The 23,222-nt window shown below is 49.8% G+C and overlaps 1 protein-coding gene across 5 annotated transcripts in view; it reads left to right on the top strand.

The window, feature by feature from the left end:
- Positions 1–23,222, top strand: part of EDA (ectodysplasin A) — a 61,336-nt gene extending 38,114 nt beyond the window's left edge. Inside the window, exons 3-8 of one of the 5 annotated variants that reach the window (XM_086850418.1) lie at positions 13,976–14,005; positions 17,061–17,240; positions 18,038–18,072; positions 18,175–18,226; positions 20,437–20,525; positions 21,960–23,222. In XM_086850418.1, coding sequence (XP_086706544.1) covers positions 13,976–14,005; positions 17,061–17,240; positions 18,038–18,072; positions 18,175–18,226; positions 20,437–20,525; positions 21,960–22,211 — 638 coding nt within the window. In that variant the 3' untranslated portion in view covers positions 22,212–23,222. Of the gene's footprint in view, positions 1–13,975; positions 14,006–17,060; positions 17,241–18,037; positions 18,073–18,174; positions 18,227–20,436; positions 20,568–21,959 lie in introns of all 5 variants that reach the window. The other 4 variants (XM_086850416.1, XM_086850414.1, XM_086850417.1 and 1 more) reach the window with 4 other exon arrangements.

Genomic DNA, 23,222 nt, shown 5'->3' on the forward strand with positions numbered 1-23,222 from the left:
TAATTTTATGAACTTTCAAGTGCTTTTACACATGCAGGGAAAGACCAAAGTGATGTGAGTGTGGAGGCTGGGGCTGGAGGGAGGCTGCTCCGACCCTTCCCGGCTCTTCCACTCCTGCTCCTCCTGGTCCCAACAACGGGCTGGCTTTGATGATTTATAAACATCAGGGAGAACATGGTTCTTTTCCCAAAAGCTTTTTTCTTTTTGGAGGATTTGCTTTCAAGCCTTTTGCTGTGAAAGAGGTGATTTTGGGGCAGGGCAGAGCTGGTTCTGTGCAGCCAGGGGAGGGTGGTGGCTCTGGCTGTGCCCAGAGCACGGAGCCACAGGGATGAGACAAGGGAGCAGCAACGCTGCTTTGGTGCATCTTCGTTAAAAAATCCAAGGAAAATTGTGTGAAAAGCCTTCAGTTGCATCCTGTCACTCCCCAACAGGACTCTGGAATTTCAGGGGCTCCTCCTTGGAGGACTCTGGTTTCAGCCCTCTGACCCCTGACATGTCTTATGGTTGGATTTGCTCAATTTTGGGTTGTGGCCCTGCACCCACGGTGCCCTGAGCAGCTGAGGTCGTGTCCTGTCCCTCTCCTTGTCCCTGCATCCCTCCAGCCCTGGGGCATCCCACAGGATCACTCAGGGCTGGTGCCTGTCCCAGTCCTGGGATCATCATCTTGAGGCCTCTTTCCAGTCCATGCCACCAGACCCAACTTTTGCACGGCTTTAAAAACTGCCACCAATTTTTCCAGCTTTTCAAGGCCCGGGGTTATCCCTTTCCACTCTATTTTTCCTACCTCTTTTGTCCTCACTGTCTCCATTTCCACCTGTTGCTTCATTTCCTTTAATTCTCTGAAATCTGCCCCTCTCCAATGCCTCTTCCCTGTTTTCTCTCCTTTCCCTCTCCTTCCCTTTTGCCCTGGTGTATTTATGCTGCCGTGGAACCGCCGCTGCTCCCAGATGAACAAATCATTCTGGAGCTGCTAATTAGCAACAGTTGTGCTAAAAGGAACCATCAAGGATGTTAAATTAGTCCACTTTTAAATAAACTGGGTATGAAATGTTAGATCTCTATTCCCAGAGTGCCAGTAAAAATGCTGCTGGCTCTTTGCTAACAAAGCCAAAATCTGGGAGTAGCGTGGTTGTAACTCCAGAGACAATTCCGTGCTCTGGAGGTTATAAATAATGACAGAGCATTTACAAAGCAGATGTCAATAGAACTCTTTAAAAAACATTGTTTTAAACAAATAAAATAGTTTCTTTTTCTCCTACTTTCATCTCTGTTCCCAGTTAGATCCCTGCCGGGCTGCTTTCCTGGTTTCTGGGTTTTTTTGCATTTTGGGGTTGGGATTGTTGGTTTGTTGTTTTTTGCATTTTTTGGGGTTTTTTTTTTTTCCTTCCTAGATTTTTTTCATATTGAGCTTGGGGAGAAACATCAGGGATTGTTCTCCAGGCTTTGATTGGGAGCATGGCAGCTGGGAAGAGGCTGAGCAGATGGCTGGCCTTAAGCTGACAACAATTTGGTTCCTACTACTTTGGCAGTTCTTCCTGCCGAGGAAAGTCCTGGAGGAGAACTCCAGCACTGCAAATGGCTTTGGGTTGAAAGGAAAATGAAATTCGGGGGGATTTAGAGCTCTTCCCCATCCCTGCTCCTACCTGGAGCTTTGGAAGTGATGCCCCAGCTACCTGGGTCCAGTTTCACCCTCTTAGGATTTGTTTGGTGGTTTTAAGGGTGATTTCAGTGTGGTTTTAAGATGGCTTTAGAGTGGGTTTTGGATAGGTTTAGAATGGTCTTACAGTGTTTTTAGGGTGGGTTTTGGATGGTTTCAGGATGGTTTAGTGGGTAGCTGATGCCAGAGCCTGGCTTTTAGAGTGGTTTAAGAGTGGGTTTAGGGTAGAATTTGGGTGTTTTCTGGATGGTTTAGCAGGGAGCTGGTGCCAGAGCCTAGATTTTAGGATGGAGTTTGGATAGTTTAACTTTTAGGATGGATTTGGGATGATTTCTGGACAGTTCAGCAGGTAGCTGATGCCAGAGCCTGAATTTTAGGATGAGTTTAGGATGTTTTCTGGATGGTTTAGCAGGTACCTGATGCCAGCCTGGCTAGGGGTGCCTCACTCCCCCCAGGCAGCCCCCAATCCCACAGGTGCCCTGTCCCAGCCATCCCCCTTTCCTGACCCAGCAGCGCTGACCATGCAATAGGGCTTTTTTTCCACTTTAGGATTTTTTTTTTAATATCCAGCTCACAATAGCAACTTTTCCTGCCGGCTTCCTCTCCTGTGGAAAGGGCAGGTTCGTCCCTCTGCCTCCAGAACAATGGGTGCCTTTGTGTCGGCCCAGTGCAATTCCCAGAGCCCCAGCATTCCCAGAAACACAGATGGATGCAGGGCGATAGAGCCTTATTGTGCTGCGAAACCATGGTGATGAGCACGCAGTAAATACTGGACATTTCCTGGATCCTGGAGCAAGGGAGACGCTCCCAGAAGGAAAGGCTCACCACAAAGTGCTTGTTCTTACTGATTTCCCTCAGAATTTCTCTATGATTTCCCCCTAAGTGGGAGAAATTGGAAACAATGTGATGTTTTTGGGGATAAACTCATCCCTTTCCTGGGATGTTGCTGTCAGTATTTGTTATTACTGTGACAGAATTAAGGCTGCTGCTTCTTTACATATCCCTATCTCCATGTTATTCCCAGGCTTATGAGAGCAGGGATCTGTTTAAGGTCTTGTCCCTAAAAACCCAGAGTGGTGTTTAGGTGCTGGTTCCAGCTCTGGCACAGGTTGTGCAGGGAAACTCCTGGAAGCATCCAAGGCCAGGTTGGACAGGGATAGTCCTGATGAACCTGGGATAGTGGGAATTGTCCCTGCCCATGGCAGGGGGTGGGATGGGAAGAGCTTCAACCAAAGCAGTTTATGATTTCGTGACTCTCTAACTGCTGAAGTCCGGAATGCCTCACTCAGCTCTGCTATGTGTTCTGTCCCAGTTGGATGTTAAATTGGAAAAGCTGGGAGAGGCCCGAGCCCAGTTGTGCGGTGTCTGGGGTGAGGAATGGTCCCATCTCACAGGGAGCACAGTGAAATGATGGTCAGTGTGTCCTGACCCAGCCACAACATCCCTTTGCCCCCTGGCTTCTTCAGCAGCGCTTCCAGTTGGGATCTGGGTTGTTCCAGAAGGAAGTCAGCTTCGTTATTTGATGTTTACAAAGCTGTGATGAGGTTCTGCTGGTCTGGTCCCTCCCTGGAGCTGCTCTGGGGGTGTTTGTCCTTCCCTGGCTGGGATGAGGCCGTGGGGTGGCCACTGGGAGATTGGGAGTTGCTGAGGATGAGCAGGAATTCTCTGGCCATTGTCACCCCGGTGGTACTTTCAGACACTTGCCCTGGCTGCACTTGTGGGTGGATTCTGAGCTCCCGGGGGCTGTGCTCAAACTTGACCAGAGCTCCTTTTCCAGCTGCACTTTGAGCAGCGAGCGACGTTATTGGAAGTGACTGGTGATTCCGTCTGAATTCCGCTCCTGAGACCTGGGGCTTTTCAGAACGCCCCGGGTCAAACACTGAGCTGCAGGAATCTCACAGAGTTCCTTGTGTTACAAAACAGGGCCAGCAGTAATGAGAGGAGAACAGATGTTCCAGAGGGGCAGGAATGTGGCTGCAGCTGAGCTGTGAGTGCAGCTGAGCTGCACCGAGCGCTGGAAATGCCGGACTCCTCTGGAAGCTGCTGCTCCCCTCCCGCAGCATGAGAGGCTCCATTGTCTCCCTGCTGGCGGATTTGCAGCTGAGCTTTGATTTCGGTGAATAAACCCTCAGCCAGGGATGTTCTGCAGGCTCAGCACATGCTCCAGGCCCCTCTGGTTGCTCCAAGTGCAGGAATTGTTGTGGAACTGGATCAGGTCCACCTTCCCCACCTGAGCTCCCACTCAGGTCCTGCCCCTGCCACCACAGGGATCCTCCTCCTGCAGACTTTGGGATGAAGCTTGTTTTTCTGTCTGGGGGGTTATGGCAGGGCTGAGGGGATCTCACAATCCATACAAATATCTCCAGAGGGTGTCAGAGGATGGTGCCAGGCTCCAGAACAAGGGGCAGTGCCTATAAACTACAACACAAGGAGCTCCACCTCAATACGAGGAACAGCTTCTTTCCATGGAGGGAGCAGAGCCCTGGAACAGCTTCCCAGGGATGGCGTGGAGCCTCCCTCTCTGGAGACATCCCAAACCCACGTGGACATGTTCCTGTGTCACCTGCTCCAAAGGGTGACCCTGCCTAGGACTGGATGATCTCCAGAGGTTCCTTCCAACAGCCAAACCTGGAGCTGCTGCTCTGGTGGTGGCAATTGTGATTGTCCTCACTGTGCCCTCTCTGGGCACTCACTGCAACCCTCTGGGCTGTCACAGAGCAGCTGCACCAGCCCAGAGCTGCAGAGCTCCAGTGAGGAATTCCTTGGGGAAGAAGCTGTGAATGAGGCTGGGGTTGAATGTTTTCATGAGGGCTTTGTTGGGCATGACGTATGGAGACATTGTTGGAGTCATATCTGATCCCACTAATTCCAGCAGGATTTGGGGAAGTGCCTTAATTGCTTTCAATGGCTAAATGCAAGGGTTGGCTGAGCCAGGCAGCATTCCCTGTGTCCCAGCTGCTGCAGGAATTTCACTCGAGCTTCCCAAGAGTGGTAGAGCCTCTCCTGGGTTTCCTTTTTTCCCCGCTTTTTTCCCTTCTTTTTCCCCCTTATCAAATTAATCCAATCCTCACAAGAGCAATGGGGGTCTCTCTTGGGTTTCTTTCTTTTTCCCGCTTCTTCCCCTTTTTTTTTCCTCCCTCCTTTTTCCCTCTTTTCAGATTCATCCAGCTGGAAGTACCTGTGGATGCACACAGGCAGATCCTTGGATATAGACCCCGTGTTTTCCCATGTAATTAATCCACCAGTTCTCAGGAAGCTGCTCAATGCCATGGAGGTTTTCCATCCAATTAGGCAGGATTATGGATGGGAGGAGGAAAAACTCATCAAGTTCTGCAGGGATGAGACAGTCAGAGAGGTTTCCTTCCACCTGCCCTCGATTCCTTATGGATAACCACGGGAAGAGCTCATTTCAGACATCCAGCAAACAATTCAGGAGAGCCTCTCGTACTCCCACTTCAAACCTTGCTGCTGCCCCACTTGGGAATCATTTCTGCTGGAATTCATGACATATGTTCGTTGTTTATCTTAGTGGGATGTGACTGAAAATGTCAGAGTGTTTTGTGTTAGGCAACAACCGAATAAAGCAAACAAAATAAAAGCACAGCTGTAACGCTACGCTTCAAATTGTTGGATTTAAATATGTGGGATTGATAAAGGAAGCAAGAGGGTGCAGTGGTGGATAGAAAATCAGCCTGGTGACTCCAGCCAGCAGCCAAAAAAAGCCTTGGGATCCTCGAATTAGAACTGGGAATGTTGTTTGTCAGCTCTGCGCTTGGAATCCAAGTGAAATGCCTGAAGGGAAACAAAAGGCACATCACATCCTCCTTCCAGAGCCAGCCAGAGGGTGGAAAATGAAATATGATGGCCACAGGTTCTGGTGTGAACCCCAGGAACTTGGCTGGGACTGCTGATGTGGGAGCGTAGCTGAGGAGGGTGGAGATTCCTGTTTGATTGGCTTTTTGTGTTTCTGAGGAAGCAGCACAAGAGGATTTTGCCAGCAACAGTGGCTCTGGAGTTAATTGGGAGCAGGATTTTGTCTTTGCTCGTGACCACATTTGTGCTGTGGTGTTCTTGCACCTACTCAGAGACTGGTGCTGTTTATTCAGAGCCTCCTGGTACCAGCAGCCTTTCCTGGTGCCTTGCCATTGATCCTGCAGTGGATCTGGATGGGATGGAGGAGGGAAATCACCTTGGCTGTTCCTTGTGTCCTGTAAAGCCTTGGAAATTCCCATTGCAGTGAGCAGGAACACATCTGCCTCGCTCAAGGAAGTGAGGAGGGATTTTTAGCCAAGCTCTGGCTTTTGGAGAGCGGAGTTGAGCTTGTAGGATGGAGACAGCCTCTCCTCCTGGATGGTCACTGTGACAGAGGTGACAGCAGCAGGGGTGACAGACCTCTAAAGGACAGGTGCTTTTCCATCCTGCTTCTCCTACAATCCTGCACCTGTATTTTTCCTGATGCCAAAAAGCCCTTAGGAAGGAGATACACAGGGCTGGTGGGGCTCTACCTGCTCCAGCACCTGCTGTCCTTTGAGTCCCATCATCCTTCTGAAGGTGGAAAAACCTGTGGAATGCATGAACACAACTAATTCATCCTGCTCCTTTTGTCCTTCCCAGCTGGGGGGTTGCTCCCCCAGCACCTTTACCTGGAGCAAAAATCAGGTTGATGAGTGTCTGTCCCTTAGGTCTGTCTCCTGTTAACACTGCGGTTCTGACCATCTGCAGTAATCAGATTTTCTTTCCCTTGGATATGATTAAAGATGAGGACAAACTACATCACTACCTACTGCCACTATTGGTGTTATGTGTAAATTTTTGAGTTTAACTGTCCTTAGCAGCTTCACCAAATGATTCCCCGAGGAATCCTGGGTTTTGTCAAGCCAAGCAAAAATCTCTGAGTACTGGCAGGAGAAAAAAACTTTCTCAAAAGCAAAAAAAGCCCTGTTCCTGATGAGATCTTACGTGGTCTGAAGCTGTTTGAGATGAGAGATTGTGGCTCTCTGGCATCTCGTGTCTCTCCAGGGATTCCAGGGATGAGCTGTGACTTCCCTCCATTTGTTTTCAGCCCGATGAGCTTGAACTGGGGCCTGGTGTTTGGGATCAGAGGAATGGGGAGGGAGCAGGCTACTGATCCATGGAGCTCCTGGAGCAGCATCTGCTCATCTGGATGACACATGGATGGAGGTTTGTCCTTTGGTGGAATGCGAGGAGAGGAGCAGGGAGGCAGCAAAGGCCACTCTCATCCTTCAGCCACCGCGTGAGAGATGATTCCCAGCCCTTGGTGCTGAGACATGAGCTCTTCTCATACCCTGTGGCCAAGCAGCCCCAGGATTGACCTCAGTGCAGGACACTTCCCCTGGAGACACATGAAAAGTGCATCAAAGAGACGAAGAATTGCCTCAAAAATTAGATGGAGCCAAGGGAGTGCCTTAGAAGAGCCCAAAATGAGCTGCAAACTGTCCTTGATCTGCCAGGCTGGAGGAGACCGGCTTTGGGCTGGGGCAGTCCAGCACAGGGCTGGGGGGTGACAAGTGTCACTGTCCCCAAGCCATTTCTGGGGACTCAGCAGCCTCTCACTCCACAAGGGGACAGGGAAACACAAAGCAGAGGCTCCTGAAGTCCAGGGCTTGTGTTGTGCAGGTGGAGCGGGCTGGGATGGCCCTCTGGTGACTCTGGGAATGGCACGGGACCAAGATCCCACTGGATGAAGGACAGGGAGGGAACGCTGGTTTGTGGGGTGTTCTTGTGGAACATCTCGATTTAAGGTATAACCAGGCAAAGACCTTGAAGGGTGGCTGTGTTCACACGTGAATTTTAAGGAGTTTTAAAACAAGGATGAAACAAAAGCAGGGAAAGAACAAAAAGAGGTGGCTGAGGAAAGCTGGGATGCCCTGGGCTCTGCCCTATGGATTCAGACATCCCACAATGCTCTTTCATCCTTCCCCTACTTTGTGTCATGAATTCCCTCCCCATTCCCTTACAAAACATATTCTCTGTATTCAGATTTGTTGAAATTAGTTCTAGTTCACACCCCTTGGCTCCTGCAATTGTGGGCAGCACTTTTCCTTCACTCTTAGCAGAAGATCCCCCTTCCTCATCAAAAAGCCACCCTGGGAAGATGCACCAGAATTCTGGAGTAGCACAGGATAAGATTTACCTCTGGGGTGTTTTCCTAGATTTATCATTTATCATATTCTCTAAATATTCTGGAGTAATAATCCCAAAGCTGCTCTTCAGCAGACCCATTGCTTTCTCTCTGGAGTTGGTAAAGAAGCACTTTCTTTTTCAGGGAAAAGGGAAAATATTCCTCTTGTTTCACTGTTTGTATCACTGACTGATAGTTCAGTAGGGTCCAAGAAGCTTTCATCTGGATAGACCAAATTTCCTGAAAATGTTGAAAACATATTGGTTCCAAACCTCCCCCGAAACCACATGTTCTAGATTAGGCATGTGTTGGGAGCTAACATCCCTCTTTCCCCAATCCACTGGAATCTGGCATTAATAACCCCACATTTAAAAATATTTGAAAAGCTTTACATTTCTCCTAGCCAGGGGAATGAAGTGAATGTCACTGCATCAGTGCTGGAAAGGCAGCAGCCGAGTTCTGGAGGTTACTTGTTCCTTGGGAAAACTGACATCCCGGATAGCAGGAGGTTCATCATCACCTGAATCTCAAGGGATCTCAAAAAATCTCAAGGAATCTCAAGGAATCCCAAGCAATACAGCATCCAGGCTGCTTTTTCCACCTTTGGTTTTGGTCAAATAGGGATAGAGGGGTTGGTTGATGGGTAGGGCTTACCCCAGAGCCCTTGAGGTTGGAAAAACCCTCCAAGATCATCCAGTCCAAGCTGTGACTGATCCCCAGCTTGTCACCAACCCTGAGCACTGAGTGCCACATCCAGTCTGTCCTTGGACACCTCCAGGGATGGGGACTCCACCACTTCCCGTGTTTGAAAGGACCTACAAGGAAGCCCGAGAGGAGGAGTGGGTGCAAACTGAAAGAGGAGAAAATTTCAGACATATGGAAGGAATTCTTCCCTGTGTGGTTGGTGAGGGGCTGGAATGGATTTCTCAGTGAAGCTGTGGCTGCTCCATCCTGGGAGGTGTCCAAGGACAGGTTGGACAGGGCTTGGAGCAACCTGAGCTGGTGGAAGGTGTCCCTGCCCATGGCAGGAGGTAGGACTGGATGGGCTTTGAGGTCCTTTCCAACCCAAACCATTCCATGATTCTGTGACTTAATGATTTAATGTTTGTTTTATGAAAGAATGAGAAGTGATGTGGTGTTTCTGGACAATGCCAACCTCTCTTTAATCACCAGGATTTCATCTCTCATCTGTAACCTGGGATGAGAATAATTCCTCAGTACCTCCATCCTCTCATCTCTCAGGGTGGAGGGGAGATGGAAACATGAGGTGCCCCAGTTGAATTATCTGGTCTTACATGTCCCCAAATCAACGTCACACTTGGGGAAGAAGATTGAAGATGTTCCATAGTAACTCAGTGCTAGGAAATAGGAGAGGGATCAGTAATTCCCAATGAATGCTGAAAGCAGGTTGGCAAAGGGATGGATGGATGGATGGATGGATGGATGGATGGATGGATGGATGGATGGATGGATCCAGGGATCCAGGGATCCATGGATCCATGGATGGATACCCAAAACTGGTGGCTGCTGCCATGTACATTTCCCAAACTGAACAAACACCTTAAAGACATCACTTGGTGTCATGTCCTGATTCAAATGATGCTGTTTTAACATGGTTGTGGCATTCCATGACTTTTTCCTGCTCTTGGCAACTGGGAATTCCAGCACATTCAGCACCTCCTTAGGTGTATCCTTTGTTTGGCTGATTCCTATAAAGGTCAATCTTTTATAGGTTTGATATAAAATCAGTGTAATTACAAAGATCTGTTCCCATCCATAAAACCAGTTGGAACTGTTTGGCAGGAATTTAAACTATTTCTTGTTAATCCACACACACAGCTAATAAGGGAAGGCATGGGTTTTTTAATATCCTATTTATATCAGCAGATGTCCTAAAGAAGTTTGGGATATTTCTGTATTTATAGTAAATCATAGCAGTGTGTAGCGTGCAGAAAGAGAGATTGGAAGGGGGGGAAAGTCAACTCTATTAATCTTGCTAAGAGCAAACATGTCACATGTAATATCCTTGAGTTGCATCACCATCTGGGATTTTTCTGAAGGCCTTGGAATTGATCCAGCAGATGGTAGGGCTGCAGGAGCTGAGGTTGGAACCTGCTCCCTGAAGCAAGGGGAGATGTCTTCTGCTGCTGGCTGGGCCACAGCTGGGGGTTTGCACACCAAAAGCTCATCTCTTGCAAGTGTTTTCCTCAGCTTCAAGGGAGATGTTTGCATCTGAACCCAAAGTGCTTCTGCTAGAAGGGACTTGGAATTGTTTGGAGTGGCTTGGAATGGTTTGGAGCCTTCCTCTTGTGGTGGCTGTGTTTGGGTTGAGGTCTTTTGTCACCATATAGAGACATCTTCCCTGCTTGTGCCTTTCCCATTAAGTTTTTTCCTCCTTCAGGCTTGACATTCCCTCCTTTTCTGATGTCCTTCCCTTTTATTTTCCCAGCAGTTATGGAAAATCAGTTTTTGGAGGAGTCTAGCTCTGGAGCTCTGCTCACAGCCAGGGTGTCCAGAGCCCAGTGTGCAGCATTCCTGCTCCCATCCTTCCTGGGGGAATGTGATTAGGAACTCAGCTGCTCCAAGGTACTGCAGCAGAGTCAGGAGCTTTTCCTACAGGAAATCCAGGGAAAGGGAATATCAGTGGTAGGAGTAGATCAGGTAGCTGCAATGTTTCCAGCAGCAGCTTCAGTAGCCATGGCTTCGGTGGTGAGGGAAAAGGAATCCCAAAAGTAACATTCCAAAGGGACTGGCAGACTTTAGAGAGACTTCCCAGCCACGTCCTGTGACACAGGACAGCTGACTCTGAGCCAGAAGATCCCCTCCAGACCTGTGCTTCTCCTTGGAAGCCTTCTCATTCCCAGCTCAGTGGTCTTGGGAAGCAGTTTGGATGTGCCAGAACTATTCTTGAAGCCCTGCAGGTCTTCTCCTCCTTTAGCCTTTCCCAGTGGTGCTCTCATCCCTTTCCCAGTGCTGGTAGCCACCAAGGCAAGCTCACTTGCCCACTTCTTGCCCTTCCCAGAAGCCTTTCTGTGGAACTCTTCTCATTTCAATTAATCCTTCTGTATCAGAGGATCAGGATTGACTTCATTGTTCCCAGGATTTCCTTAACCCTTCACTGAATGGCAGCAGGATTTCCCCATGTTTTTCAGAGTTATTCCCATTTCAGGATTGTGTTTCTGCCTTGTTTGGCTGAGCAGCAGCAGCTGAGCACGTGCAGGTGTCCTCCAGCATCCACCAGAACACTTTATTATTTCCCATGTATATATATATTTTATAGGACTGTATATTTTGTATGACTGAATCTCATTCCATGCTTATTATCCTTCAAAGCCATCCAGCCTGTCCTGCTCTCCCAATCCTTTTCTGAATTAACAGTTCTGGCCAACTTCCCTCCCCCTAAACAAGGGGGTGAACAGAGCTGACAACTCCTTGAAGGAGGGATCAGAGTTTAAACATGTATTTAATCAGCACTGGAATAAATCCTCAACTGCAGCATGGCAAAGCCCTAAAATCAGGTATGGGAGGCGTTGATCAGTCAGAAGTTCTTCAAATCAAACGAGTTTCCTTCTCCTTGAAGGTGGCAGATCTGTAGACTCTGGACCAGCAGGAGATATCCTGTAATTTGGTTTTTTATACCCCTGTACAGCAGAGGAACAGGGTGGATACACCTGTGATCCACGTCTTGGAATGGAGAAAAACAGAGTTTTCTCTTAGGCCATCCTTGGAATCAAGGCCTGGATGAAACTACAGTAAATAAATGTGGCTTGTGTATCAGGCTTTGAGTCCTGGAGCTCCTCCATGGGAGGAATGGGATGGGGAGGTGGGATTGGCAGTGTGGGGGAGAGTGTGGGAATGACTTAGGTTTGCATAACTTGTAGGTATTTAACCATCAATTAAGAGGTAGCCTGTGGGTCAAATGTATCATGGAATCCCAGAGTGGTTTGGGTGGGAAGGATCTTAAAGCACATCTCATTCCCCTGCCGTGGACAGGGACACCTTCCCCAGTCCCAGGCTGCTCCAAGCCCCATCCAGCCCGGCCTTGGACTTCCAGGGATGGGGCAGCCATTATATTATAATGATATAATGTTCTGTGTGTGTCCAACCACTGCATTTAACAAGTTTAAATATTTTGAAAAGTATTTTAAAATATTTTAACGAGTTTAATGCTTAAATATTGAGTTGTGGCCTGTGAAAATCCTAGCAGAAAGGATTTTTTAATTACCATTTTTCTCCTCTGCACACTAATGCTGGGACAACATCCATCAAGCCAAGTTTTCAAGCCTTATGCCTGAACACCTCAGCACCTGAGAGGAATATTGATCTGAAATTTTGGTGGCACTCAGCTTACACTCAGTAATTTATCACCATTTCAGCCTGAATGGAGCAGTAGCTCATGAACTCCTGTTTTGAGCACAACTGAGGGAAATTCTGCTCCATCAGAAGCTTCAGCTCCAATTAAACGATCCCCCCCTGCTCTCGGGAGGCAAACAGATGCAAACCCCAGAGAGACTCAGAAGCTCCCAAGCTTAATAATCCTGGGTTTGTTTTTTTTTTTTCCCCCCACCTCGTGTCAGGAATATTTTTGTGTCTGTCGAAAGCTCCACTTGCAGATCCATAACATCTCTCTCTGCCGTGCCTGGAACAGATGCGTGTGTTGTAATATAGACTGCGAACATTGACATCCCATGTGGTTCTCATTCCTCCCAGTCATCTTTGAAGCTAATTGGATCCAGCCAGCCCAAATGTGTCTGGCTGGCCACAGCTATTTGTACTTTCACTCTGGTTCTGGTGCTAATGGTGGGATCTATGGAACATGAAATAAACTCTCGTGACTCCGAGGGCTGCCGAGGCACAGCCGCTCGCGTCTCGTTGAGTTGGGATGGGCTGGGATCTTTAAATGGGATTTTTTTTCCTCTTCTAATGTTGTTCGGTGGCTGGTGGCTACAGTGAGGACTCAGAAGTGCAGAATCAGGAGCCTGGTTGTCCAGCCTAAAATGTCTCACAGTCTGGTGTGGCTTCCTAGCGGGATATTGGGATGACATCGTTAGGAATCCATGTGTTGTCCAAGCTGTGAATATTACTAAAAAATAGTATAAAAATACTATTAAAAATAGTGAATTAGCAGACATTACCATTTAGATAACAGAATCATAGAATGGGTTGGGTTGGAAGGGCCTTAAAGCTCATTCATCCCCATGGCAGGGACACCTTCCCCTATCCCAAGTTGCTCCAAGCCCTGTCCAACCTGGCCTTGGACACTTCCAGGGATCCAGGGGCAGCCACAGCTTCTCTGGGCACCCTGTGCCAGGCCCTCACAGGGAGGAATTTCTCCCTAAAGTTACAGATACCGCTGTTTATAGATAATATATTTTATAGATAATGCTTTTTGTAGCTAATAGTGTCATTTTCCCATAACCCACCAGCACAGTGTAGGAAAACAAATATTCCTGTTGGAAAGGCATCAGTAAGGGTTGATGGGTAATTTCTCCGGTCCTTTTCCTGTCTTTCCTCTAACTATCCATGGGAAAAAGGCTCTTCCATTAGGAATTTACCTTTCCCCACCCTCTCAGACTCAAAGCAACCTCATTACCTTCAATTGGTTGTAATTTTATCTCAGTTAAAGGTAATTTCAGTCATTGCTGTGCTCAACCCCAGGTTTTAGAGGGATTTCCCTGATGAATAGTAAGAGAATATTTGGGGATTTTTGCAGTTCATTCCCATCCATGATGAATTCTTGGGGAAGCGGTGGAATATGTTTCACACTCCAGCCTCTGCTCACAAAGTCCCTTCATTTCTCAGCTTCACTGTAAATATTTTCTCTCTGTGCTCGGGAGGTTTGGGTTCCCATTGTTTCAAACAGCCAGTTCAGAATAATTCTTTGCTTTTGTGGTTTTTTAGTGTTTTATTCTTGTTTTCAAACAACTTGGCTCGCAAGGAGTCAGCAGGGGGGTGGACCAGATGATCTTTAAAGGTCCCTTCCAACCCCAACCGCTCTGTGATGCTCTGAAATTTGGGTTACTGCTCTCAGCTGAGACCATTCCTGTGCTGCTGCATGGGCCACAAATACATCCATTGTCCACTTGGAAAATAAAATAGCAATGGGGATTTTCTCTGATGAAATGATCCCTGAATTTCACTAATTTTCTTTTTTTTTTTTTTTTTTCCCTTTGTAGGTCCAAGTTCAGTGAAAAACAAGAAAAAGGGTAAGTTTGAGTTTTCCTTTCTATGCTTTGTGAATTTTCTTTGGCCAACACCAAGGAGGAGCCAATGGCAGCTTCCCTCTCCAGGAAAGGCTGGAATAGCACCCACAAGCACGCTTAAAGCCTCCTTAAACACTGCAAAAAGTGAATTATGTTGTACAGAAGTAACCCTGAAGATTCTCCAGTTGAAGAGTTGAGTCAGTACCAAATACCAGGAGCTGTTGCTGTTTACCAGCCTTGGCTTTCATCCCAATCCTGCCAACCTGCAGCTTGGATTCTCCTTCAGACCCACCAAACTCAGCAGGAACACAGTTTGCATCCCGCTTTTCCTCGTGTTAACCTCCAAATTATCATTTTTGGAGCCTCTTCTGAGAGTTCTGCCCTCAGGGTTTTGTGGATTTGTTGATGTTCCTCAGGCAGTTTGCAGTGGATTGTTGGGATTTGGGTTGTTCAGGCAGCCCTTTTTGGGGCGGTTCCTGATGCCATCCTTGTTTCTGTAGGACTGCTGGGGACACTTAGGGTCCCACACTTAGGGTCCCACACTTAGGGTCCCACACTTAGGGTCCCACATTGACTTCCAGGTGTTTGAGCGAGTCCAAGGATCCGAGCAGTCGAGTTTTCCATGTCTGTACTACTGCAGTAGCACATGAAATGGCTTTAATCCTTGGATGCAAACTCCAGAGCCGCAGCTGAGAGGTGGGAACAGGCCACACTTAGCAACTTGTATTTACTCTGAGAAGCAGTGTAAAGTTTTATGTTGGAGAAGTTTGTCCTAACAAAGCTCAACCCGCGTTCAATCAGCCCAACAAATAACAACTGAGTGATGGCTGCAGAGCAATTCCAGAGGGGCAGGGGCATCTCGTGGAGCTGGATTGCATACAGCTGTATAAAGCAGCTTAATTTTATGGTATTGTCACATCTAATTAATTTTAGAGTTCCAGTTCATTGTTAGATGAGGGAGGGTTATGGAGAGCTCCCTGCTTCTGCCTGCTCCCAGTTTCGGAGCCCGTGGGCACGGACATGGAAGATTTGGCAGGCTGGGATTTGGGTGCTGGGACCCTCCTCGGAGACCTGATAAGGGAGCTACCAGATAATAAAGGGAATATCTTTTGTCTTGAGAGGTTTGTTCGTGCAGAGAGGTGGTTGAAGTGCCTCGGAGGAGGGAAAGGCGCGGAAGTGTGTCGCTGCGATGAGCGATGGTGTCACTGCTCAAGCAGCAGCTCCCTGAGCAGCAGAGCAGATTTCGGAGGCAGATGAGTTAAACCAGCTGTGGTGTGCATCCCTCTTGGGAAGGGAAGCCTGGAGTGACAGCAGCAGCATTCCCAACTCTCTGCAATCCTCCCTTGGATGGCCTGGATTTGCGGGACGTCAGTGAGAGGACTTGGTGGGGTTTAGGGAAAACGGGCGTGGTTCAAGGTGATATTTCCAAAGCACAGCATCATCCCAAGGAGGAGGAGAAGTATAATCCTCCTGGATTAGAGGAAGGCTGGATTGTGGCCAGCTCAGGTTGGAAGTCATGGCTGATGATTTGGAGAGAAATATTGCTGTGGAGATTTGTCCCCTGAAGCCTTTTCTCACTTTTTGTAGGACACCAGTGTGGCTTCACTCACCCCTGCTTACTTTAACTTCATTTTCTGCACCTTTAAATTATGCCCAGAGTTGTCCCACCCTGATGTCCTTGCTCCTGGATAGTGGCCATCCAGATATTCCCACTCCAGTGCTAAAACAGATGGATTTTTTCCTTACGCTTCTGTCCATTGTAAAGATGGATATTAGCAGAGAAACAAGTACATGAATGTACTCAGAAACTAATCCAACAACTATAATTTCATATCCCAACTGCTGCTGTCATCTAAATATGAGTTTAATTCTGTCCTACTGGGGACCTTGTGGCTGCAATTGAAGTGATTTTGCTCTGTTTATGTTCCTTGGCAGAAAAGCTGCTCCAAAGTGACATTTTAAAAACTACATCAAAAGAACATCATTTTTGTCGGGAACGTGAAAAAAACGGGTGAGCAGGGACCAGGCTTCCCCTGCAGAGCTTGTTTCATCCCACTCTGTGTGTGTAGGAGTCATTCCTGATGTGGTTATGTAATTTCTCTTCCTTGGGACGTGTGAGGTGTTTGAGGATCATGGTAGGGAAGAAGGTTTTTATCACAGGGCTGGTAAAATACTGGGAGAGGTTGTCCAGGGAAGCTCTGGCTGCCTCATCCCTGGAAGTGTCTAAGGCCAGGTTGGACAAGGCTTGGAGCAACCTGGGACAGTGGAAGGTGTCCCTGCCCATGGCAGGGGTGGCACTGGATGGGCTTTAAGGTCCTTTCCAACCCAAACCAGTCTGGGATTCTGTGATTGTAACAATTCACCAGTGTTTCCATCCCCTGGATGGGGTTAGTCCTTCCCGAGCCCCTCAAGCCCAAAATATTGAATTATTTTGAGGCACAAGCAGCACAGGGGCTCCTCCAGCGATGCTGGGGAAGAGCTGGAGCTCAGCTCTGAACTGCCCTCTGGAGGAGACCAAGCCATGGGGATCATCTCCCAATCCTAATGTGCAACAGGTAGGAAAGATTATCCCTGTTCTCCATCTGGCAAACTGAGTGACTGCAGAGTGGTTCATCTGGACCAGAACAGCCCAGCCTTGGCTGGGTGTGTTGGAACGTGCTGTGAGAGCATCCTGGCTGTATCCAGAGATGATCCTGGGTCTGTAGGGATGTGACCAGCCAGGGCATGGGACTTGAGGACTGACCCCATGCCGAGAGCAGAGCTGTGACCGGAGCTGTGGGAAGAGACCCCTGGAGCCTCCATCCCTTGAGAGGCCCTGGAGAATCCCCATGCCTCGTTTAATTCCCAGCAGGAAGGAGCCCCCAGGGTGGTGACCTGGTCCTGCCCTGGTGGCAGTGTTGTCCTTGTGTTGTGGAGCTGTAGGACCCTCACCCTGGCTGTCCTGCAGCTCCTCCTCATCCCTGCCTGCAGCCAGGAGCATCCATCCCCAACCTCCCACTTCCTGCGGCTCCAAGCCCACCCCACAGCCCCAGGTAACGCCTGTCCTTGTGTTTTCCAGGTAAAAAGGCTGGTCCTCCAGGGCCCAACGGTCCCCAAGGGCCACCAGGGCCTCCCGGGCCGCAGGGTCCCCCCGGCATTCCCGGCATCCCTGGGATTCCAGGCACAACCGTCATGGGACCGCCCGGTCCCCCTGGCCCGCCAGGCCCTCAGGGACCACCTGGAGTGCAGGGCCCCTCAGGTAAGGATCCATCCGTGCCCTCTGCTCCCGGCTGGACCGGCGGGAATGCCGGAGGTGTCACCGGGTGCCATGGCACCACGGCCTGGAGCAGGGCTCGGGTGTCCTGGGCCACGTGGGACAGAGCTTGGGGCAGCCTATGGAAGGTGTCCCTGCCCACGGCTGGGGTGGAACTCGGTGGGCTTTAAGGTCCCTTCTAACCCAAACCATGCTGAATTTCTGGGATTCTGGGATTCTGTGGGATTCCATTAAATGGGAGCAGCAGGAGCCCCTCAGCTCCGTGCTGTGCTGCCACAGGCATCTCCTCCTTAATTAGGATTTGGTTCCCAGGGAAGGGAGAGGCAATGAATGACCTGCAGAGAGAAACTTGGCATCTTGGCAGCCAAGAGGTTTTATTCCCACTGTGGATCAGGGAATGGGTTGAGGAATTTTTCCTTCTAGTGGAAACCTGTTGAATAATGAAGAATTTTGATGGTTGGACAGAAATGCTGTGAATAAACTAGGGAAATGTAGGATGAGTGTTTTTCTTATTTGTTTTTGAATATTTCTGAATATTTAATATTTCTGGTTTATGTATTTTAACATTACCTGCACCCCATATTCCTTCTCCTGTTAAAACAGAGGTTTAATGGTTATTATGGAGTAAGAAAAGTGATTTGCATGGGGCTTCAGGGTTATTTTGAGGTAAAAAAAATTTATTTATAAGGGGGTTTAAGGGTTATTTTGGGATAGAAGAAGTTTTATTTGTGTGATTTTTCACTCAACCTTCCTCTTCAATCATGTGGAATTGCCTTTTGCAGGTGCCACAGACAAGGCCAGCTCCAGAGACATCCAGGTGGGTTAATCTTTCCATGGAAAAAAACAGCTTTGGGGGGGATTTTCCCAGACTGGTGCAGTGCTTCCCATTAATCCTCAATCTCTGTGCTCTCCCTTGCAGCCAGCTGTGGTCCATCTCCAAGGCCAAGGCTCAGCAATCCAAGTGAAGAATGGTAAGGATCTCTTGATAATTGTGGGTACTGGGAAGGGCCCCTCCTGCACCCATAGGGATCCTGGATCCCATCCCATGACACAGCTCCAGGATGATCCCAGCCCATCCCTGCCCTCCAATACTCCCACCCAGACCCCCCAGGAAAACTCTTGTGTGGAGTCTCCACCCCCCTTTCCCCTGAGCTCCTGTTTATCTCCCAGATTATCCCTGTTCTGCACATCCCAGTAATTCTGTCCCAGTAAATCTCCCTTCCCCCTGACCCCCAGGTACATCTTGTGCCTCCCCAGCCCCTCCATGACCAGGCCTTTTTTCCCCCCATTCTATTTTAAGCCCTCAGTGGATCCTTGTCCTGTCTCATCCCTATTTTCCCATTTTCCTCCAGTTTCCCAGGAATTTAAGGCAGGGAAGACCCAGTGATGAGAGGACACAGAGGTGTCCAGCCACCAGCTCCTCCTGGGAGCATCTCTTCCCCCACCCCAGCCTTCAATCCCAGATGCTGCTGAGCCATTTCTCATCCACAGGCTGCTCCTTGCTCTCCTCCTCTTTCCCAGATCCCCATCCAAATTCTCAAGTTCCTGCTCTCCTTGCCAACAGCTGGGGCTCATTCATCACCTCCTGCCTCCCTGCTCTGGCTGTGCTGGAGAGGAGCTGGCTTGTCCCCTCCCCGATCCCCACGTGCAGCTCCCCAGGGATCACATCCATCCATCCATCCTTGCCCCAATCCCACACTGGATGGGATGCGGCTCCCGAGGGTGGGGGCAGCAGGAAGGAGCTGCAGGATCCCTGTCCATGAATTCCTGCCTCACACAAGTGGGATGAGGAGGGCTGGCCACTGCTTCTGTGGGAAGGCAGCTTTCCCTGTGAGCAGTGGCAGCTGGAATTTCTCATGGATAGGGACTTGTGCTTGCAGCTCCCCAAAATTAAAAGGAAACCGCCCGTTCCCAGGAGCAATGTGAGGGAAAAGATGCCGTTTGCTTACGTTCAGAAAGCAATTATCCCTTCATTACTGGGAATGCTGAGGGTTTCCAGAGGGAACGCTGCTCTCTAAGAGCGGGAATGCCCTGTGAGTGTCCTTCCCTGCTGCTCAGGAACAATCCAGAGCTGGGAGCCAGGAATGCTGTCCAGCTGCCAGCCTGGCGAGCTCCAGCTGGGAGCAGGGAGAGGACAGGCAGATGGAGACTGGAAGGAAAAGAGTGGAATTTGATAAACTGAAGCACCTACAGAGATTGGCCCAGTTTGGGGCTCACAGCAAAGTCTGTCCCTAGGTTATTCCAGTAATTCCAGTGCCAAAGGGCTGGGTGGTGGATCCATAAATCCCTGACTGTGCTGAGGGACCCCAGTTAGGGGTTACTGTGTTATGATGCAATTTCCTACTTTGTTGTTATTCTGGCTTTTGAAAACCTTAGGAATTGTAAAGGCAAAGGTTTTGTTAAAATCATCCCAAGTACAAAGTCAGGACTGGTGAAGTCAAGGAACACCAGAATTAAAATCCACCGTGTGACCCAAAGCTGGCCTCCATTTGCCAGGAGAAGAGAAAGCTCCAGGGAGCCCCTTCCAGTGCCTGAAGGGACTCCAAGAGGGCTGGAGAGGGATTTTGGACAAGTGACAGGACAAGAAGGAAAGGCTTTAAGCTGAAAGAGGGTAGATTTAGATGGGAGATTGGGAAGAAATGCTTCCCTGTGAGGGTGGCGAGGCCCTAGCACAGGGTGCCCAGAGAAGCTGTGGCTGCCCCATCCCTGGAAGTGCCCAAGGCCAGCTTGGACAGGGCTTGGAGCAGCCTGGAGTAGGAGAAGGTGTCCTTGCCCATGGCAGGGGCTGGAATGGGATGGGCTTTAAGGTCCCTTCCCACCCAAACCATTCCATGATGGTTCCGTGATGACCATTCCCATGGACACAATCGGGAACAGGGATCAAACAAGCTCAGCTGCAGGCTCAGGAGGAGGCAGGTCCGTGTCCAGCCCTGGGATGAGCAGAGCACACAGCAGGCTGGGTTTTGAGGCTGACAGCACAGAGGGTTGGGGGAACAGGCGACCCCGCAAGCCACGGTGTGCTCAGAGCTACAGAGGAGTCCCTGCTCCCACTCCCTAGCCTGTAATCCTGGGATTCCCCCTGGGAATTCCCTGCTCCCTGTCGTGCTGTGACTGTGTTTGTGTTGCTCCTGCGCTTTTCCTCCTGACGGGTACTGAGTGACCGCCGTTTTCTCATACTGAGATCTTTCAGGTGGAGTCCTCAATGACTGGTCTCGCATCACTCTGAACCCCAAGGTGTTTAAGCTGCATGCCCGCAGTGGGGAGCTGGAGGTACTGGTGGACGGCACATACTTCATCTATAGTCAGGTAGAAGTGAGTACGGTCCTAGGCTAACTCCTCCTATTCTTGTGTTCCGGTGGAAGCCTTGCATGAACCACGAGAGGGCTCCAGACAACAACCAAATGCCAGCAGCTCGTGTGGAGCTGTTCGGCTCAGGATGGGTGTGGGGAGGAGTGTCACACACCCCTGTCACCGCCAGGACACCGCCCGCCAGGGGATTAGTCACTGAAATCACACCCCACACCCACCAATCCCGGGGTTATCCCTCCAGTTATCCGTGCAGGTCATCCCAAACCTCCCTGCAGGCAGCACGCTGAGCTCAGCGCCCTAAAGACGCAAACGCTGCTCGCTTGTGGTTATTTTGGAGCTGTGTCACTCTGGAAGCGCAGGACTCCCAGCCCAGGTGGTTTGGCCGGGTTCCAGCCCAGGTGACTCCGTTTGCCTCCCCCTGTTCTGTGTAGCTCCATCCCAGAACCAGCTCTGGGATGAAGTGGCCCATGGATGCTCTTCCATGGAATTGGTGACACGTGTCCAGTTTGGATGGGGACAGAAAATAGAACTCCACATGGGCCAAAGTGTAATTGTTTCCCGAGGGCTTGGTGCTGATTGCTGACCACAGTCTTGGCCCACTGAAGCCTCATAGTTTGTAGTCCATCAAGAAATAAAAAAGGGATTCAGTGTTCAGGCAGCTCCTGCCTCCAAAAGGGCTGGATTAACTTCCTCAGGAAGGAGCAGCTCCCTGAGACTGACTTCTCCTTCGACAGGTCTTCCTCTTGCAGTTCTTTAAGAATCAGAAGTCTCACCAGAATCAGAATCAGGGTGTGGGAGAGGGTTAAAGGAGGACAAATAGAGTCACAGGGCCTTGGAAATCAGGGAGTTCAATCAGTAGAAACACTGTGAGGTGATTTCCTTCCAAGCTGTGGAGGCTGGGAGAGCCTTTTCACTGTAATAGCTCGTGCCTGTGCAAGCACCGAGTCCAGTTACCCAGGAGGCAGCTCCCAGAGCACCTTAGGGCAGTTCTGATGTCACCACTAAAGGAGGCTCCTGGCACCAGGAAGCAGGACTGGCCAGGTAAGTGCAAGAGGCCTTCAGTCAAATGTGTGTGTCTGTGTGTGGGGTGAGAAGCTGCTGTAGCACACAGGGGGTCCTGCATGGCTCTGTGCAGGCTTGTCCCTTCCCTGGAATAAGCAGGACGGTAGCTCAGCCTTAGGCACATGGATTCAGGGCGTTCTGCATGCTTGGGTCAGTCTGAAGCGGAATAAAGGAGGTTCCTGGTTGGTTTGGAGCTCCCCCTGCCCCGCACAGGTCACCTGTGAGCGCAGGTGTTGGGGCCAGGAGGGGCTGCCCACACCCCCAGGACGCTGCCCTTGCTCCCCACACCCCAACCCCCTCCCTGACACCTCCCTTCTCCCTTCTCCACACCAGGTCTACTACATCAACTTCACCGATTTTGCCAGCTACGAGGTGGTGGTGGACGAGAAGCCCTTTCTGCAGTGCACTCGGAGCATCGAGACCGGCAAGACCAACTTCAACACCTGCTACACGGCCGGGGTGTGCCTGCTGAAGGCCAGGCAGAAGATCGCCGTGAAGATGGTCCACGCTGACATCTCCATCAACATGAGCAAGCACACGACTTTCTTTGGGGCCATCCGCCTGGGAGATGCACCCGCATCCTAGAGAGGAACTTGGCGTGGCCAAGGACACCCACGGAACTGCACAGTGCTGCTGTTCATAAAGCGTATCAGTATTTCAGGGGTTCTGTAATCCGGCCATAAAGGAAACTGATCCAGAGCTATTTATTCCTATATGTGAATGCAGGAAGCACAATTGTCCTCTGTGACTCGCGGGGAGACTCGGATCAAACCAAAAAGCTGGTGGGGAGAGCGTTGTGAGGAGGAAAGGCTGTTGGGTGTGCCTTGTCTCAGTATTTCAAGTATTACTGCACTGATACTCTGCTCTGTGACCTTCACACGAGGCTTGGTGGGAGAGCTGGGGGCTCTGCTGGGATGCTGCGCTGGCAAGAGCACCCCAGGGGGGAGCGGGAGGACACGGACTCCCGTCCCAAAATCCCAGCCAGGCTCCTGCTTGTGCACGCTAACGACAGCCAGGAAGGGGGTTCTGGCTTCCTGCCTTCCCAGGGGGAGCTGGAAGCCGGGGGGCGAGGGGAGGTGGGTGAGACAGGCTCAGTGGTGTTTACATTCATCCTCAGGAGGAGGAGGAGGAGGAAAAAGTGCCTCGACCTAGAGCTTGGAAAGCAAAAGCAGGAAGTGCGAGAGGAAGAGGAATAACTAGAGCAGGCTTAGCAGATAGGAAACTGCCTCCACATTCCAGAAACCACCAAATCCCAAAGAAAACGCCGATTCCCAGGTCCAGGCCTCTGCTCCTTTCAGCTCCTGCCCTTACCCCAGAGGTAACCTTGCCCCAGCGGGGGCTGCCTTCAAGTACTGCTGCTGTTACAGCAAGTTGAGTTGGGTTGTGGGGGTATTTTGGTTTTTTGGGTTTTTTTGTTTGTTTGGTTGGTTTTTTTTGGGGGGGGGGGTGGATTTTGTTTTGTTCTTTTTAATTAATATTTTGCAAACCAGAACACATTTCTACAGGCTTCACCGAGCCACGTAGAGCAGCCACAAGTACTTGTGACAACACTCGGAGGAAGTTTGTTATGTTTAAGAATAAAATATTCAAACAGGA

The sequence above is a fragment of the Cyanistes caeruleus genome, chromosome 14 (genome assembly GCF_971803275.1).
Source record: "Cyanistes caeruleus chromosome 14, bCyaCae1.hap1.1, whole genome shotgun sequence".
NCBI lineage: Eukaryota > Metazoa > Chordata > Aves > Passeriformes > Paridae > Cyanistes > Cyanistes caeruleus.